The sequence below is a fragment of the Hypanus sabinus genome, chromosome 29, assembly GCF_030144855.1.
Source record: "Hypanus sabinus isolate sHypSab1 chromosome 29, sHypSab1.hap1, whole genome shotgun sequence".
NCBI lineage: Eukaryota > Metazoa > Chordata > Chondrichthyes > Myliobatiformes > Dasyatidae > Hypanus > Hypanus sabinus.
The window spans coordinates 13,831,971-13,852,480 of NC_082734.1; the positions used below are offsets into that span (position 1 = coordinate 13,831,971).

The 20,510-nt window shown below is 42.7% G+C and overlaps 1 protein-coding gene across 1 annotated transcript in view; it reads right to left on the bottom strand.

Moving 5' to 3' along the window:
* aco2 (aconitase 2, mitochondrial) overlaps nucleotides 1-20,510 on the bottom strand; it is a 70,759-nt gene that overhangs the window by 44,991 nt on the left and 5,258 nt on the right. The window contains exons 2-7 of the mRNA XM_059953719.1: nucleotides 17,693-17,832; nucleotides 15,444-15,702; nucleotides 13,274-13,366; nucleotides 9,788-9,946; nucleotides 8,064-8,214; nucleotides 2,914-3,018 (exon numbers count right to left, since the gene is read on the bottom strand). Of these exons, the coding sequence (XP_059809702.1) occupies nucleotides 2,914-3,018; nucleotides 8,064-8,214; nucleotides 9,788-9,946; nucleotides 13,274-13,366; nucleotides 15,444-15,702; nucleotides 17,693-17,832 (907 nt within the window). The remainder of the gene's footprint in view (nucleotides 1-2,913; nucleotides 3,019-8,063; nucleotides 8,215-9,787; nucleotides 9,947-13,273; nucleotides 13,367-15,443; nucleotides 15,703-17,692; nucleotides 17,833-20,510) is intronic.

Here is a 20,510-nt window from a genome sequence, read left to right on the forward strand (position 1 = left end):
ATAGTTCAATAATAAATGAACCTTTGAACCTTTAAACAGACTTTCATGCGGAATTTTTATAACTGGCTGATACTAACTGCTTTAGAAAAATTTTAACTGAAAATGAACTCCGCTATTTCAGTTATGACCGAAATGTAAAGTTCCACAGTCAACTATCTAATCTGTTACCTTTTCTGAATATGGGCATCACATTAGTGTGTTACTGGTTGACTCCAGTGACTTCCTAATGAAGGTGCTGGCTGTACCTTGTTAATCTCTTTCAGCCCTTTGAGGTAAGTACCTTCTGTCACCAGGAATTTACTGACTCAATGACTGCGCGTGATGATACTTTGCCCTGGAGTTTAAAAGAATTGGGCTTCTCACTGAAACTTATTGAATATTCAAAGGCACAGATAAAAGAATGTTTTCTATAGTGGGATAGTCTAGGACCAGAGGACACAGTCTCAGAATACAGCGTTGTCCATTTAGAACAGAGGTGAGGAAGAATTTCTTTAGCCTCTTTCGAGGGTGATGAATCCACAGAATTCATTGCCACAGACTACAGTGGAGGCCAAATCATTGGGTAGATTTCAAGTGGAGGTTGACTGGTTCTTGATTAGTCAGGGCATCAAAAGTTATGGGGATAATGCAGAAGAATGGGGTTGGGAGCCATAATGGAACGGCGGAGCAGACTCAATGGGCTGAATGGCCTAATTCTGTTCTATGTCTTTTAGTGCCTGTGTCTGTTCGAGCACCAAACTGGAGCACTTTGCATATAGAAGTCAAAGGAAAAAAAGTGTTTTAAAGCTTACAACCCAGTTGGTTCCAACAGGGCACTGGCAAACTCCTATTTCAAGAGACTACATTGCTGAATTCACTGCCTAGCTTGTGATTGTTGACTTAACAATGAAAAGGGCAAGCATCAACAGCACCAGAGGCATGAGGAAAAGCCAAAAGCTTATCATAAACATCACTGTCTTCAGCAGTTTTAATTTGTTGGGCAAAGGTGGGCAAATGCTACAAGCTTCTTTACCAATGGTAAGAGGGATATGGTTTTCAATATAGACCTCACCCTATCACTTATTTACTTTGCCCTGTCCATACCTCCACCCCATCTTCTCTTAACTTGTTTCTCCCTTTCTCAGTTCTGACCATCTTTTATGTTAGCATTTACTCCGTTTTTCTCTTTCTGAGGATGCTGCCTGACTACTGGGACCCTCCAAATTTCCAGCAGGCTGTTTTTCTCCGATCTTCCCGCACCACTTATGGAAGCGGTCGGCCGGGGTGCGATGGGCTGAAGTCAGGGTGGACTGAGTGGTTTGATGCCACTTGTCCGATTTGCTCAAGCATGCAATCAAAGAGAAGGAAAGTAGATCTCATACCATACCGAGGCCAAATGCAGCATCCATGAAAAGAAACCTAATTTAAAGCAGCTAGTTCAGCAGAAATGAGGCACTGTTCTTTGAACCAACTCAGCCTTGTTCTAGGCAATGAATTTAAGAATACAATTACGAATAATGAACAGACTTTATTATGCCAACAGGGGGAAGTGAACTATCAGCTCAGCCTGTTTAAGTGCCCTTTTGAAGGAAATAGCTTCTTGCTTCCATTCAAATTTCATAACCATCATCATTTCGTGCCGTGTCATGGTTTTCCATCTGTCTCTAATCCGTCCTCCCATCTGTTGTTTTTATTCTTTTCTCTATCTATGACCATGATTGTGCTTAGCAAATTTTTCTACAGAAGTGGTTTTCCATTGCCACCTTCTGGGCAGTGCCTTTACAAGATGGGTGACACCAGTCACCTATCAACACTCTTCAGAGACTGTCTGCCTGGGCATCAGTGGCCGCATAACCAAGACTTGTGATGTGCATCAGCTGCTCACACGACCGTCCACTGCCTGTTCCCACGGTTTCGCGTGACCTGATCAGGGGGAAGCGGGGATTAAGCAGGTGCCACATCTTGCCCAAGGTTGGCGGAAGGGAAGGAGCGCCATACACCTCCTCTGATAGAGATGTATCTCCACCCTGACATCAAAAAATTATAACAGGGATATTTTCAATTGCATTGAGTTAAACAGGCCAGTCAATCACTAATTATCTAAAAGAACTCCTGCAGGCAAACTGAACTTATGAATTATTGATCCTTGTACTACTTTGGATTTAATTCATCCATGCTCCAATTTTAATTTAACCCCTGTATTCCTAAATGGACTTTAGAAGAATTGAAACCTATCAACCTAGTGAAAGACCATGATGAGAACATGGAGAGTTTGCATCCAGTGGTGGGAGAGTCTAGGACCAAAGGGCATATCCTCAGAATAGAAGGACATTCCGTTGGAACAGAGATGAGGAGGAATTTCTTCAGCCAGCGGCTGGTGAATCTGTGAATCTGTGGAATCTGGGGTTGAGAGGGATAATAAAATCAGCCACGATCGAATGGCGGAGCCATCTCGATGGACTGAATGGCCTAAATTGAAAAGTGTTAAACAAATTCGGGTACAATAGCAATTTACTGGCCTAGATTGCTTCTCTGGACAGGCGGATTCACGTAGTACAACGGCAGCTGGGGAACATGTTCAAATCATCAAACATGGCAGTGGAACATCAAAACCAGCAATGGTGACAACAAAACTCATGGATTATTGCACGAACCTTTCCAGTTCAGTAATATCCTTTATGGAAGAGAATTTGCCATCATTACACCTAATCTGGCCAATAAAGTATCCGTAACCTCAGATCAGAGGCGATAAGAAATAGGCGAGTAGTACTGATACTGCCAACAACATCCACATCCCTTCATCAATCACCTTTAAGAAACCAACTTTCCCCAGCCTTCTCTCTTGCTCTACCACTAGTTGAGTTGGAAACACACCTTAAAGTATCTTCCAGTAAGATCTCACCACCCGTCGTTTGTCACTCTCCTCAGACTCACCTGCTCTGCCAGTCTTTTCCATGTATTTCTTCATCCTATGGTTGTATGGGAAAACTGAAGTGGTTGCTCCAATCTCGGCGCCCATGTTGCAGATTGTAGCCATGCCTGGGGAAGGAAACAGGATTCATTTAGCTTAAACCGTAACTTCATGCTTTTACTCAAAGCACTACTTTACCACAGTTCATGTAATCAAATTCAACAGTTGTTGCAGACAATGAACAAAACATCCAAAATGCGCAGAATTTTTTTTGTTGACTGCTTAAAATTGCTTAATTACATTTAAAATTACTTAGCCGACTAAATTACACTTAATTAAATTGAAGGAAGCTTAAGTATGTTGAATATGCTAAGACTGCTTATTTTGTTTAATCGCTAGTTTTAGTTCCATTAGTTTTTATTGCTTCAAGATTTGTTTGTTTGCTAGTTTCTTAATAAAGGATCAAATCTATTCTTCGACTTTGGAGCCTCATTGTTACTGGATTGGATGGAAGGTGCGTCATACAGGGTCAAACCCTTACCCCTCCCTGTGCTTAGTCTCTAAGTAGTGTTGGTTTGTTCCAGTAGCTGCTCCAGACGAAGATAACAGTGGTGGTTCAATAACTTCCCCAGATATTGCAAATCCCAAATGAATGTTGTGATGGGACTGTGCTACCTGCTGCACAATTAGCTCATCACTCAAAACCCCATTTGTTTGATCTTGTGCTTCAAGAAATTTGCAAAAAAGTTTCAAGAATCTTCAAAGACCCATCAGTTCTCCAAGAGGTTCAACCAAATTCTTGCATTAACGACTGCCAATAAAGTCAGGGTGAATTATCCTCTCACAAAAATAATTCTACCCCCGCCTACATAATAACAGTCCTTCTTAGAACACAAATGGGTTTACTTCACAATGGTATGGAGATTGAAAAATACAAACCTCCCTTTACGTAACAAAACTTTATTAAAAATCTCCTTCAATTTATTTTCTCAATCATGTAAAGGCCTTCTTTCAGGTCACTTTTAACCCCAGCAGTTTTTATGAAAGTCTCAAGATTCTTTTCATAGTTTTAATCCATTATCCTATGTCCACAAGACCACAAGTAGGAGCACATGTGCATCACCTGGCACCCGAAGCATGACCCACCGTTCGATATGATCATGACTAGCCTCTTGTCTTCTGTGCTGTTCTCCATAACCTTAACTCCTGGTACTTTCAAGAACTTATCTACCAACATCTTAAATATTTCTAATGACCTAACCAAATAAGACATTCAATAGCACTGGTGTTATATTCATCTAATATTTCCAAAATATGGCAATTCTCTGAGCAGAACTGTACCTTTTGATTTTGTTTTATATTCTGTGTTTTCTTTTTTTTTTGCTGTTTGCACTATTTTTTTGTGAGTGGGGGCGGAGGTCAACATTCCCTCTGGGGTGTGTGCGCACACACATCTTTTGCTACTAGCACACAAAGGAATTTAAACCACGCACAGAAGGTTGTCACCCTCCACCTCATTGGCACGTTAGGTATATTTCATAACCGTACATAATCCCATTTCCTTTTCTGGCATCTGGTATCTGATGTGGACAGTGTTGACAATGTGGAGTTTGTGATGACTTGTCTGCAGATTGTAGAATTGGCTTATTTATACTGTTTTTTATTGAAGAAATTATTCAGTGAGCACATGTTGTCACTGGGCAACAATTGCACAGCACAAGATTTTTGCTTACACCGGTCATTTCAAATTAGAGTGAACATTGGCAGAGGGGGGATTTGATGCTCGATGTTTTTCTTTGAACGAGTTGGTTCCATGGTTCTTCTTTGTTTCGTGACTGTCTGTGGGGAAGACGTATTTCAGGGTTGTATTCTGTATACATACTTTAATAATAAACGTACTTTGAATCTTTCAGTCGCTCTCTACAGTAATGGATTTGCCTTTCATTCAGGTGGAGCAGTATAGTCCTTGTTTTAATGGATAGAACACCAGCAACACAGGTTCATATCCTGACGCTATCTGTAAGGAGTTTGTACGTTCTCACCATGAGTTTCCTCAGGGTGTTCCAGTTTCCTCCTACAGTCCAAAGAGGTACTAGTTGGTAGATCAATCGGTCATTGTAAACTGTCCCATGATCAGGCTAGAGTTAAACTGTATTTCTGGAAATTCTGGTAATTGCAACCCCTCTCCCCCCACCATTCCTCATTCCTGTTTCCCTCTCTCACCTTATCTCTTTTCCCTTTAGAGCTCCTCCCCTTCCCTTTCTTCCACGTCTATCTTCTCGCATCAGATTCCCCCTCTTCCAACCAATCACCAATCAACTTTCCAGCTCTTTACTTCGCCTGCTCCCCGTTTCACCCATCACCTGCCACCCTGTACATCTCCCTCCCGTCTCCCCACCTTCTTACTCTGACTTCTCCCTTTCTTCCCAGTCCCGATGGAGGGTCGCGGCCCAAAATGTCAGCTGTTTACTCTTTCCCATAGCTGCTGCCTGAGTTCCACCAGCATTTATGCGTATTGTTTTTGGATTTCTAGCATCTGCAGATTTTCTTGTGTTTATTAAATTGAGGTTGCTGGGCAGCACATCTCGAAGGGCCGGAAGGGCCCTTTCCACACTGTACTAAATAACCTTCCACTTAGTCAGTTGCTGGGATGTCTTACAGATTTAACATTCGATTTGCAGTTTCTGCCTTTTGATAATGGATCTTCTCCTCTCTCACCCAATAGTAAAGTTCTAAATGTTGCACCCAGTTTCACCCTCCTGCATCCGCTGAAGATACTCACACCCACTATCCACAATCTCCATTATTTCACCCAAACTCTGCTCTCTATCTGCCAGAGGATGCGAGCAGCCCAACAGACCACAAGATGGCAATGCAACACCCAAGTCGATCAACACATTCGGCACAGCATACAGGAGTCACAGGATTATGAGAAATAGGGCCCCTCTTCATTGAAGACTTTGGGGTTAATTGCACTGTTTGTATGATGAAATAATACAGAAAGAAAGACACAATTATTTACATGCTAAATACAGTGAATGTCAAAAATTGCCAATAAAACAGAAAATGGTGTAAATATGTAAAAGGTCAAGAAGTTTTAACTGACAACCATTGACCTGAAATATTAACTCTCGTTTTTTTTTTCTCCACAAATACTGCTTGTAATTTTGAGTGTTTCAGCAGTTTTAATCATGGAGTATATTTAAAGAGAATGCTGAGTTCTGATTGTGTGGTCAAGCACAGCTCCAATGTCGTAATTCTGCCTAAAGCTGTTATAACCAGGAGTGGTCATGTGGATAAGCTCACACTACCTATTAAATGTTCCCAATGCCATGTGACTCAAATACCCTCTGACAGCCATGTCCAGCTCCCGACCTTCACGTGGGGCTTAGCTACTAAGCCTGGTGGAACTGTTTCTACTAACAGGAAAAGAGGCAAAGGCGGGCTACAGGTGCCTTAAAACCAGTTGCTTCGTGCAGATGGGGCTCATCAGCCGTAGTTGGCAGTTCATCTTGGCGAAGGAAAGCTCTGATCTCAAACGTCTGCTGTATGCGCTAAACCCACTCACAAGGAAGGCTTTGGGAGTAAACCCCGAGGGAAAAATCTGGAGCTGGAGTCCCTAAGGCAGTCCTACGTTGAGTTCAATGCTGACTGGCAACCCCTGCGTCACTACTAGTGACGTTCCTTCGGGTTCATCAGATGCACGGAGAAGGGGAGCGTGCTACATGGGCAACAGTTTGCTCTGCATATTGCACTGTCCCAGCTTGCGTAACTAGACAGATAGGATGCAACGCCCAAGGTTGACCCTGGCCGACAGAGGCCTCAGCGCCATCATCAAAGCCAGATTTTAAGTTTGCTGACGAAAAGACCGAATCAAAGGTGGTGACGAATCAGCGTAAGGAGGGAGACTGAAAATCTGGCTGAGTGTTGCCAAAACAACAACCTCTCACTCAATGTCAGCAAGACCAAGGAGCTTATTATTGACTTGAGGAGCAGGAAACCAGAGGTTCATGAGTCAGCCCTCATCGGAGGATCAGAGGTGCAGAGTGTCAGCAACTTTAAATTCCTCAGTGTTATTACTTCGGAGGACTTGTCCTGGGTCCAGCACACAAGTTCAATTATGAAGAAAGCCTGGCAGTGCCTTTACTTCCCTGGGAGTTTACAAAGATCTGGCCTGACATCTAAAATTTTGACCAACTTCTATTGAAATGTAGTGGAGAGTATATTGACTGGAAGCATCATGGCCTGGTATGGAAACACCAATCCATTGAACAGAAAGTCCTACAAAAGATAGTGGATATGGCCCAATCTGTCACGGGTAAAGCCCCCCCCCCCCCAATATTGAGTACATTTATACGAAGCACTGTTGCCAGAAAGCAACATCTATCATCAGGGATCAGGGATCTCCACCACCCAAGACATGCTCTCTTCTCGCTGCTGCCATCAGGAAGAAGATATAGGAGCCTGAGGACTCAGACCACCAGGTTCAGGAACAGATATTACCTCTCAGCCATCAGCCCTTTGAACCAGAGGGGGAAACTTCACTTGCCCATCATTGAGGTGCTCCCACAACCTAAGGACTCACTCTCAAGGACTCTTCAATCTCACGTTTTTGATATTTATTGCTTATTTATTTATTATTATACCTTTCTTTCTGTTCTTGCACAGTTTGTTGTCTTTTGCACAATGGTTATTATTCTATCAACGCATAATAGAATAATAACCATAATAGAATTAATGAAGTTGGTGCTGCCCTTCATCATTCTATTTTGGTTATTATTCTATGATGCACTTATTGAGTATTCCTGTGTTTTGATAAAGTAGCACATACAGAGATAGATAGGAACTTGTGTTCACAGTGAAGGCAGAATAGGGTTGAGAGGGATAATAAATCAGCCATGATCGAATAGCAGAGCAGACTTGATGGGCCAAATGGCCTAATTCAGCTCTCAAATTTTATGCTCATATGTTTTTTTTTGTTTTAAGACTTAAACAATATTTATTGTACAATGCTGGAAAACGGCGCAAACTTGTAAAGGACCAAAGACAAGTAAAGTAGCAGAGATTTTAAAGATATTTATCAAGGAACAGTAAACTTGCAGATGGAAAGCAGGGGGGGCAATATTGTAAACACAATCGATCGTATGTTACAGTGAAGCTTTAGCTGATGTACCTGTGCATGATATGGACTCCACACCTGGCCCATGGTATTCCACTATTGCGCCAGTGCCCCCTTTAACCGTCAGAATGCCTGCCACTTTCAAGATAACATCCTTGGGTGACGTCCAACCTGACAACTGTCCTGTGAGCTTCACTCCGATAACCTAACCAACAAAGAAGCAGGCGTTTTATTTTACAATACAAGAGAGCAGCTTCTGCCACGGTAAGGTACGAGCAATCTGAACCAGTTTGCTTTGGATTCACCTTCAGCACAGTAAAGATCAACTTTAGCACCGAGGTTATAACTGGCTTTGAAGTTTACACATTGAACAAAGAAATATATACAATTAGTAAACAATAAATCGCAAACTTATGCCCAGTTTCTTCTGCAGTAAAGACACTGGTTTAATCTGTTGTGGCTCATCCGACCAATGCAATAGAGAACTCTCAATGTGCCTGTACAGCAAGGGTTCCCAACCTGGGGTCCATGAACCCCTTGCTTGATGGTACTGGTCCATGGTATAAAAAAAGGTTGGGAACCCCTGGTGTACAGGTAATTAATTCACATGAGGGTTGTAACATTTGATAAATCGCACCCATTGATCAGAAATATCAACATCTTTGACCAGGCTTGCCAAAATAGCCCATCTTGGTATTGATTTAAATACTAATAATCAATTTGATAAAGGGGTTGGGGGAGGGGGGGTATTAATCCCAAGACAGTTCTGAATCTTTCCTCATCCAACATATGAACTTTTTAGTAGATGATGACCAGAAGCACTTTTCTACTTTTAATCCATTCCCCCTACTTTGCACCAGCATAATCAAAATAACAAAACTAAAGAAACACGAACAACAAGCTGGAGGAACTCAGTAGGTCGGGCAGCATCCGTTGAAATGAGCAGTCAACGTTTTGGGCCGAGACCCTTCGTCCTGACTGCTCGTTTCAACGGATGCTGCCCGACCGGCTGAGTTCCTCCAGCTTGTAGTACGTGTTGATTTGACCCCAGCATCTGCAGTGTACTTTGTGAAAACTAAAGAAATGTCCCTCATTTTTTACTCAGAGTGTAGTGGATGCCTGGTATGGTTGCAGAGGCAAATACATTAAAGGCTGTTAAGAGACATTTAGAAAGGCACACAAAAATGAGGGATAAGGACATCGTGTAGATAGGAAGGATTAGTTTTGGGGTTTTTTTGTGACTTTGTGGGCTGAAGGGTTCCTGTGTTCTCATGCTATGTTCTGTGTTCTAAGAAAAGTTGATCCAACTACACTTGAAATGGAACCTAGCCTACCTCTTTACCCACTGACAATAAGATTAAAAAAAAGGAAGAGGGGGAAGAGAAGAGAATGTTGCAGGATAAAAGAGAAATAAAGAGGGTGAACATGATTGATGGAATCAGGAGCTAATATGGACCCAATGGGCCAAATTATCATCACCCGTAATATAACAAGTAAAGCAGAAAACTGGAAAGAATAATTATTTGTTTGTATTTCAAAGCAACTCCTCTGGTGAAGTTCTTAGAAATGTTTTGGTTTGATATAAAAGCAGGTTTTAACAACATAGCCACAATTCAGTGTTCTTACTTCAGTATGCTTCAGCTGTGGTACACAGTGCCCATAACAACCATAGTACCCCAGCACACTTTTAAAGAAAATGCAGAGAGCTTAAACACTTCAGCACCAGAAGGTCTCAGTTCAAACGATGTTACTTAACAAATCCAAAGCAGGCATTTTACCTTTGGACACTTTAGTTCCCATGGAATTCCAGCCATCACATCGACTGCATCTGCTCCTCCAACTCCTATACAGATGCCACCCAGACCACCACCATTTGGAGTATGGGAGTCCGTTCCAATCAGCAGCACACCAGGATAAGCATAGTTCTCCAAAATGATCTGTAAATGAGATCCCATGCACATCAGTATTCATTAGAGGGTGCTTCTCAGGTGCTTCTAATTGTTTTTTTTGTCAGAAAACAACAAAAATATCAGATGTAGAGACAGGAACAGACAGTTCAGATATTCCTATATATTCTCCCATTGACTAAAATCATTGATTTTTTTTTCACCCAGTAGCTCCACTTTCCCATTCTTACACCACATCCTCTGATTCCCTGAATCTCCATACGTTCAGTGACTGAGCATTCACAAACACACTATCCTCTAGTGAAGAAATTTCTTATCTCAGTTCTGAGTGACTAATACTTTATTTTGAGACTTTGGCCCTGGTTTTAAATGCAATTATCCCTGTCAATCCCCAAGCAGATCACCTCACATTCTTTTAAGCTACAGAGATAAGGCAGAGTCTGCTAAATCGTGGGAGAACCACTCAGGAATCAACCTGGTGAACCTTTGTCGTAGTAAATCTTAAGTCAGGAAGACCAGAGCAGTGTCAGGTATTTGAGGTGAAGTGAGACTTCCTTGCCTTTCAACTCAACAACTCTTGTAGTAAAAGCCAACGTACAATCTGCCTTCTAATTGCTTCTTTTCTTTACTCTTTAACTTGCAGTGATTTGTATTTTTTTTAAAAATGCAAGCTCCATTGAACAATAATGTTTCCCAATTTCACTCCATTTGTTAAATACACCATTTTTCTACTTCTGCCCCAGCACCCCCACGATCTCACCTCTTCTGCATTAACTTCCATCTGTCAAGTCCCTGTACATACACTCGGTCTCCCTATTATCCACTCTATTTGGCCTCTCGGAACTTACACTGCTGCCCAGCATTCATCTATTTATTTATTGTGATACAGTGCTGAGTAGGCCTTTCCAGCCCTTTGAGCCATGTCGCCACCAACCCAACTTAACTCTAGCCTAATCGCTGGATGACCGATTAATCTATCGATGGTTAATTAATTGTGGGAGGAAACTGGAGCACCTGGAGGGAACCCACATGGTAACGGGGAGAACGTACAAACTCCTAACAGGCAGTGGCAGGAACTGAACCCAGGTCACTGGTTCTGTAAAGCATTATGCTAACCATTACACTACCATACCACCCCAAGTCCAGATGAAGAGTCTCGGCCCAAAATGTCGACTGTTTATACCAATCCATAATCACGCCTGATCTGCTGAGTTCCTCCAGCAGTTTGAGTCTGTTGCTCTAGATTTCAAGGACAGGATGAAGATATTGGATGACCCGACACCGGGGAATGTAGATAAATTTAGTCCCCTTGTGCAAATTATTGGAGTACACTGCGAAGAACTTCTACAAGAGTAACTCACCTTCCTGTATCTTAGTACATGAGGCTGGAGACCTGATGGACTATTGAACAACACCATAAAACCAAAGAAGCACAAGATGCAGAAGATTGCAAACTCATCATGTTTGTGATTTCTCTATTGTAGGTCATACAAGCTGCACATGTATAAAGCATTGATTATCTATACAGGTAAACATCATGGTCCCAGCACTGATGACAAAAAAACAATTTCTTGTGATCTCAATCTATCACACAGACCATAAGCTAGCACTACAGACCAATCCCCCCCTTGTTAAACAAAATCTCTCCTTGATAATCCTATAACTGCCCTGGATAATTGTAAAAGTTTCCATTAATTCTTCAACAAGCATAAAATCACACAAGCTCTCATTTGCAACATCGACCTGGTAGGTCTCCTTCATTCTTGAAGTTTAAGATAATTTTTTTTATCTTACCCAAAACTGCATACAGTACCCAAACAATGACTCAGCAAGGTTTTTTTTTGTAATTTCATTAGGTAGAAAATAAAGATCAGAAATACTAGCTTTATTTGTCAAATGTCTTGTGAAATGTGCCGTTCGCGCTGAATCCGATCAGCATGGATTGTGAGGAAGCGTCGCCGCAGTTCCGGGGGCCACAACTCTTTGGAACGTGGGAGGAAGCGGGAGAACCCGGAGGAAACCGAAGCGGTCAAAGGAAGAATGTTCAAACTCCTCACAGTCTACGGTGGGAATTGAACACCCATCCTACGGCTGTCATTGTAATAGTCTTATGCTAACCACTGCGCTCCCATGCTGCTCGTCTCAGTTTATAAACCCAAACTACCGCTAGCGAGAGCTCAAGAGCATTATCTTAAAACTGAGCAAACACTTCGGGACACCAAGAATGCTGTGAAAGCACAAGTGTGCCTGCGCTTCACTCAAAATCTCAAAACTGACGTGAATGAAATGTTTTGACCGTTTATTAAAATCAACAAAGCCAAATCAGGCAAGACTTGGGTGAGATCCACTGGTTCGAAGGGAGAACAGGAAGTCAGGTTCTGACTGTAATCGGATCACGTGGAACTCGAAACAAAAACAAGCTAGAGCTGTCACACTCATGTCAGTAAGGGTTGCCAGTCGCTTCTGGATTACTCTACAGATTGGGTACAAGACGAAAGTGCTGAAATATTCTATTACTAAAAACAATTAGTTGAATGTTAAACTGATCAGACTGTGCATTTGCACCCCAGGGCCTTGTAAATTGGAATATTTGGTGTGTGCTCTGACATTCTTGGTCACTACACCACAGTTCGACTGTGGAAAGAGTGGGTCCCTTGTCACAACACTTCACAGCAAAGGCTTGTAATTGTAATAGGGTTGTAATTGGAAATTTTTAGCTTGGTAAACTAAAATTTGAGTTCTAGAGTTGGAAGATACAAACATTCTATTCCCTACCGTGCAAAATGCCAGTTGGGTCAGTATTGCTCTGCAAAGGCACGTGGCCAAAGCAAAGCAGAACTCCTATGTGCAGGGGTAGAACTCCAGGGGCAGCAAGAATAAATGAGAAGTTGTTAAATAAAGGGAATGGCAGGGACAACACTGCTGAGTAGATGCCACCTTTCACCTGCTGAGATCAAAGATGCACTCTATTCCGTCTTGCCTTGCAATGACAACATCCAATTTGTAACAAATACATGCTTTTTTATAAAACGGCATTTGGCAAGGACCAAGTGCTGGCTGCCTGCAGTTTACATGTGTGCAAGAGTCGGCAGTGCTCTGGTGTGCCGTGCTGGCTGTCTTATGCTTGGAGGAGGGAGGAGGCATTTCAATCAAAGTGGGACTTGTTTAGTCATCGGTTCCGCTCTTGGTTACGTTTGGAAAGAGTGGAAAATAAAGATGAATCTCACTGAGACCTTCAGGCTTTGTTTGCTTGTGGAATAGGAAACAGTGGCTGATAATTAATGTGCTGCTCCCAGGGGACAGGGAGGTGAAGGCTGACTTCAAAGTGAGAGTTGGAAATGAGATTTGATTCTCTACCTGATGGATGATGCCAGAACCAGGTTTCCAAAAGCCGACCCCATACTTCGCAGCTGCCGTTGCCAAGAAATTATAAACTTCTTCATTCAGATCCTACAAAGGAAAGATTACATTAATGATATGTATGGAAAACAAGCTACTTAGACGGAATCAGATGCTCAATTCAAGTCTTTGACCAGGTGGTGGAAACAATGGAACCACAAAGATGGTGATGAAAGAGGCAAATGAATCATTAATCCATTAGTCTTGTCAGATGTGTGACCTTTTCACAATTTATTTATAAACATTACTGGTAATTTTGGAAGATTTTGAAAGAGGAATAAATGGGCTGGGGCGGAAAATGTTAGCATTGCCCATGACAAGCCTCAACCAAAAAAATAGATCAAAGAGGACCAAGCAGTCAAGGGAGAAAGGGGAGGAGAAAGGCAGGTGTGAAGCTAAAGGGACGGAGGTGGAGGAATAATGAGAGGAATTGCAGGAACGGCGGGGGGCAGGGGTTAGTTAAATGGTGTTATATGGCAATTTTAATAGGATACAAGACGCTGCCGAGAGCAGTGGACTCTACCGAGTACATCTTCCGATGTCCTTCACCACCACCGGTAGTATCTACAGGAGGTGCTGCCTCAGGAAACATAGAAAACCTACAGCACAATACAGGCCCTTCGGCCCAAAAAGCTGTGCCGAACATGTCCCTACTTAAGAAATTACTTAGGGTTACCCATAACCCTCATTTTTCTGAGCTCCATGTACCTGTCCAGGAGTCTCTTAAAAGACCCTATCGTATCTGCCTCCACCACTGTCACCAGCAGCCCATTCCACACACTCACCACTCTCTGAGTAAAAAACTTACCCCTGACATCTCCTCTGTACCTACTTCCAAGCACCTTAAAACTGTGCCCTCTCATGCTAGCCATTTCAGCCCTGGGGAAAAGCCTCTGACTATCCACACGATCAATGCCTCTCATCATCTTATACACCTCCATCCTGTCACCTCTCATCCTCCGTTGCTCAAGAAGACAACATCTCTCATCAAAGATCCCTACCATCAGGGCAACGCCATCTTTTAACAGCTACCTTTGGGCAGTAGGTACAGCAGTCCTGTACCACCATGTTCAAGAACAACTACTTCCCTTCAACCAACTACCAAATCACCACTACACTTTAGCAACATAATCACCACGTTGCATTAAAATGGAATTGTCTTTGTTCAAATTGTGTTTCCTTATAAAAACGGCGTATATTTTATGTTTACACGTCTCTGAATGCTGCTGCAAACTTTACACTGTGCACACTCAAGTGGCCACTTTATTAGGTACCCCCTGCAATTACTAAAATGGCCACTGGGTGTAAGTTCGTGATCTGCTGCTGCTTTCGCCCAGCCACTTCAAGATTCAACGCGTCGTGCGTTCAGAGATGCTCTTCTGCGCACCACTATTGTAACACACGATTATTTGAGTTACTGTCACCTTCCTGTCAGCTTGAATCAATCTGGCCATTCTCCTCTGACCTGTCTCATTAATGAGGTGTCTCCACCCACAGAACTGCCGCACACTGGATGTGTTTTGCTTATCGCACCCACCACTCTCTGTAAACTCTAGATACTGACGTGTGCGAAATCCCAGGAGATCAGCGGTTTCCACGGTCAAAGTCACTGAGATCACAGTTCTTCCCCATTCTGATGTTTGGTTTGAACTTCAACTGAACCTCGTGACCATGTCTCCATGCTTTTACGCACTGAGTTGCTGCCACACGATCAGTTGATTGGATATTACAGGCAGTGAACAGGTATAACTTATAAAGTGGCCAACGAGTGTATTTGACAATAAACTGGTCTTTGATTTTGTAACCACTCTTTGGGAGGGTGTAGGTGGAGAAAAGCAGGTTTATAGGTTCACCAGCTTGTGACAATAATTACAGTGCTTTTGGAGTATCACTTAAGCATATATTCTTCACGGAAGACTAAAGTGAATAGAAGCAATCAGAGACAAGAAAGGAGTTTGGGAAAAAGAAGTTGAATTGAAGATACAGAATGAAATAGTGACAAGAGAGAAAAGTAACCATTTTCTTTTAAATATGCACAACACCCATGGCTGTTGTTCTTAGGGCAGGGGAGTATTTTTCAATTACATAGCATCTCATCAAAGCCTTAACTAAAGACTAAATAAATTACCTTGGCTCTTGCCAGATCCTTTTCTCCGCCGACTTGAGCCTCAATTAAGTGGTCACAGTGGATTGTAGATGGCACTGCTACCTGGGGCAACCCACTGCTGATAAACTGAAGCATGGCCATCTGGGCAGTGGCATCTTGCATCGCCACCCGATCAGGACGGAGGCGCAGGTAGGTTTTCCCGCGGCCTATCGCTTGGTTAACAGGATCCTCAAGGTGACCATAAACAATCTTCTCTGAAAGTGTCAAGGGCTTGTCCAACCTAACAGAGACGACAAGACTGAATGTTACAAATAAGCCACAAATATGAAAAGCCATCTCAAAAAAACACTGAACAGAAATAAAGTATGTTTTGTATTTACCATACAGCTGCATATCTTCATACAATGCTTAAGATAATCCCTCATTATTTTGCAAAAAGAGAAACACAAGACAAAGTTTGAGAATTAACTCTCAGTCTGCATTTTCAATTCAGTTATGATCTACTGCCATTATAACTGCCTTCTCTTCATCCATGACAAAAACTGCTGACTCTACACTGTCAGCAACGTGCGGGTATAAATTACAGTGCAGTGTATTAGGGTGGCCGGCTGGAGACACCGCTACACCAAAGGAGGTGTATGGTGCTCCTTCCCTCCGCTAGCCTGCAGGTCACCCTTGGGCAAGGTGTAGCACCTGCTTAGCCCCCCACGCCCCTGACCAGGGTCACGTGAAGCCACTGAAGCAGGTGGTGGACTGTGCGGCTGGTTCACATCACAAATCCTGGTTATGTGACCACCGACGCCAGGCAATCTCTGAAGAGTACTGAGTATCACCTGTCTCGTACAGACACTGCCCAGAAGCAGGCAATGGCGCACCGCTTCTGTATAAAAAGTTGCTAAGAATCTCCTCGCTAACCTTTTCGCATAGTTTTTATTTTTTTTCTTCACATATATTTATGCAGTTCCTGAAAGGCCGCAATAGAACTCACTTGCACCACATCTGCTGACTGTTCTGACCCATCATTATTTTATCTATTTTAATCAAATCTCTCTGTAGCCTACACCTCTCCAAAAAAAAAATGTCCCAGCCCCACTATTCTATCCTTGTACCTGTAGTTCTTCATTCCACGAGCCATTTTCAGCATTCTCTCCAACATCGGCCTTATAACTTATGTAATCAGAATTGAATTCAATGCTCCAGCCAAGGCTATATCACGATTTATAAAGCTTTTTCATAAATTCCCTACTTTTGTACTCCGCGTGTCTATTGATAAAACACGGAATTGCACATGTATCAGTCAGCTCTTTCTTAAGGCGCCCAGCTAGGCAACACGCAGAACGTTTACTTTGGCTTGCCTCAGGGAAGCATGTCTTTCTCCACGGCCTTATCGCTTTTCTGCCAAGTCTTTGGACTTTCTGATTCTATGCATTGACCTGGTTTTGGCCGGGGGGGGGGGGGGGGGGGGGAAGGTGCAAGCCACAATTTCTAAACTCGCAGATGACTCACAACATAGCGCACTTGTGAACTTCACGCATCTTAGCTTTGAGGACAAGATTGCAGCAGGAAATAATTCAATCTGCTAGAATGGGCAGGCACTTGCTGGATAAAGTTTAATGCACAGAGATGTGAGGTGATGCTTTTTGGCAGGAAGAATGAGGAGAGGCAATACAGAGTGAAGGATCCTATTCTAAATGATGTGCAAGAGCTCAGGGGCTGGGTGCATCGCAAATGGCTGGACACAAGTGTAATTAAAGATGCCTTTCTGCGGACTACTCATTATGTATTGTTTTCACACATTGCAGCAAGCCCTGAGCCATGGGGTCCAGATATACAGCTACAAATAAGACCGTGGGACCATCAGATGTAAGAGCAGAATTAGGCCATTTGGCCCATCGACTCTACTCCACCATTTCATCATGGCTGAAAAATGGAAAAGTGCACAAGGCAAAAGGTGTAAGACTGCATTGGAAAATAAGCTTTGATATCCCACATCTAAAACTGCTGGAATACTAAATATAAACACAGAACACTGGAGAAACTCAGCAGGTCAGGTGGCATTCTGTGTGGGCTGCTTTGGATTTCCAGCACTTGCAGACTTTCTCATGTTGGTGACTTAGTATCATTTATAACACAGGGAAGGCAACTTGGTGCTGATAGACTATTCCGTGATTTTGCTCTAGATAGCACTTCTCCCCATCTTGTTATCCACACAGTCAGAGCTTAACATTCTAGCCAGTCTCTTCAAACATCTGAAGGTACTTCCTCTTTACCTTTTGTGAACGATGTCAACATTTTTCCGCAGCAACTCATAATTGACGTACTCGTTGGGCTCGAAGCGACTCATGGCTATTTTGGCTCGCCGACACACGGCGGAGAGGTGATACCTCCGGACCCCATGGTTCAGGGCTTGCTGCAACATATGAAAACAATACATTATGAACAGCCCACAGAAATGCACCTTTAATTGCACTGCGAAGTCTGCAAAGAGGTTAAGGCTGCAATCTCGCCCGACAATGAATGTCCCATGGATGTTCCATCAAATGTGTTACAACTCAACAGTTTCTGGTTTAAGGTGGCACTGGTGAAGCCCAGTGACTACTTATTAGTGGCAAACATCACAAAGAAAACTTCTAAATACATTATTAATAGCATGTTATTAATAACTATCACCATTAACAGTGGAGAGGCAAGCAGAGGTGAGGCATGATCAAAGCAAGCGGAGGCAGAGGCGGGGTCAACGCAGAATCTAGGCATGCCCAAGAGCAAGGAATGACCCAATGTTTAAATGACTTAAGCCCTGGGCCTAATTTGGAAAGGTCAAATTTGGGCCAAATTGCGGTGGTGGGGTCCAGGCCTCACAGCTGTTCAAGAGCGAGGAGCGGAAAGGTTCTGCCTAGTTCTGATCACTGTTCCAAAACGTTTACTCATCTCTGCACTGAAATGAGGCTGTGAATTGCTCCGGCTGCAGTAGTGCCTGGCTTGATGGCTTTGGTAAAATTTCAGTTCTGAATGGTATTTGATCACTTTTATTGGGTGTTCGACAGGGTTCTTTTGGGGTTTCTTTGTTCTGTGGCTGCCCATAAAAGAAGAATCTTAAAATTGTATAATGTACACATACTTTGGTAATGAATGTACTTTGAACTTTGATAAAAATGGTAGGCAAGTATTCAAGAACAATATGCAGAGCTAACTGGAGATAGCAAAGAATAAATCCAGTCTTGACTTGCCATTACTACCTTCTGAAATGAGTAAAAAAAAGCAGAAAAGCTCAGTATTCATGAGGTATTTTGTTACAGAGGATCTGAGTGACATTGTACACAAAAATCAGTTAACAAATTGATACACCTCACAATTAGGAAGGCAAGTGGCTTATTCACTTTTATTGCAAGAGGTAAAAGCTATTGGATTACTGGACCATACGAGAAAAATGATTCAAGTCCAAGAAGAGAGTTTGTGAATTTGATTTTTGCATTCCAAAAATTAAAAGTTGGTGGAATAACTATGTAGTCTCTCTGTCATGAAATGCCAACTCATTCACCCATGTCTTATGTAAATAACATTTTTTTGTCTCTGCTCAAGTTTAGGTTGGAGATATTGAGCCTAACGTCATTAAGGCAAAGGCTGAAGGGAGATTTGACTGCGGTCACCAAGACCCTTTTGTGCCTGGATAGGATGAATAGAGAAAGGTTGCTCACAGTAGCACGCGGTTGTTGGACCACAGGGGCAAAATAATGGTCAAAAAAACAAAAATGTGGAATTTGAAGAATTCTCTTTTTACCTCCTTGCGAAGAGAATAATGGGCCCTCAAAGTCCAACCCTACATCCCCATCACGAGAGGTGAAAATGGGTAAGGCCGGCCAACAGGGCTCTGGTGAAGCTGTGCAGGCCAGTCCCCTGTACAGTGGATGCAATGGGTTACCGAAGCATTGATGATCTGCAACCATACCATCGACTTCAGAGAGTGACGGAGATGGGTGGCCATCAATGCTCCACTGAGGAGCTAAGGACCCAAGAATAAGGAGAATGTAGGGAATAATGAGGCCTTTAAATACTTTGCTTTCAGGAAAGAGATTCAAAGAGAGCTTTCAACAAGTATAGGCATGTGGAGGAAATATAATTTGCTGAGCTGTGGATAACGTGTGGAAAAACTTGACATATTCTGCCTGACTCCAGTGTCACCCAAACGCAGTCGACATTTTACTGCCACTGACTTCCCAGGGAAGCTCACGATAAACCGCGAACGCAGCCTCTACCCAGGACACCCATAATCATGCAATCCCAGATTGAAAGTGCTGAAGAAAAAGAGAGTAGGATTTTGATAAACCTTCTTCCCGACACCAACGTAGATCTCAGTATCTGGACTCAATCAACATTCGGTGTCACAAGCTGATGAATATCCCTTTGTTTCTACCTGCTGACTTCCTATGGCAGATTGTTTGGCCCCAGTCAGCAGCGTGCAGTCTCTAGCCTTACTCATTAACAATTAAGGCAAGGTAGCAGCGGCAAGGCAGCATCAGGTAAATCAAGAGTCCGTCAGATGGATTATAATCTGTCTCCTTTCCTTGGCAGGGTTGGAAAGTAGGTTGGAAAGTAGGAACCATTTCTTCAGCACAAGGTCATATCAGACAGAAGGCAGAAGCAAGCTGATGTTCACAGTATCCACTGCAAACAGACTTTTAAATAATGGGAATTTACTGCCTGAGACCAAAGGGCTTTACTGACCACCTCCAAAGCCACTTTTTGTAATAAGCCGGGGAGCAGTCAGCTTTCACATTTTGTCTTTAAATTCAGAAATTGTGAATTGCTTCCAACATTTTAACCAATTTTAAAGAAATTAAATCAAAATGGTACTCTCAACACTAAAAAAAATTAAATATTTTTAGAAAATCGAATATGAAGTTACACGCAATACCCAGTTCAACTCCTAGTGAGTCTTTCAAGTAGCTCTGACCTATTCTGTCATTCACATTCCAGGCTCACATACTCTATTCAACTGAATGGCAAAGGAAAAAAAGACAAGTTATAGGGCAAAGTTTAGGCAAAGATATAATTACAACAGTTACATTTGACCTCCAGGTTGTTCAGGTT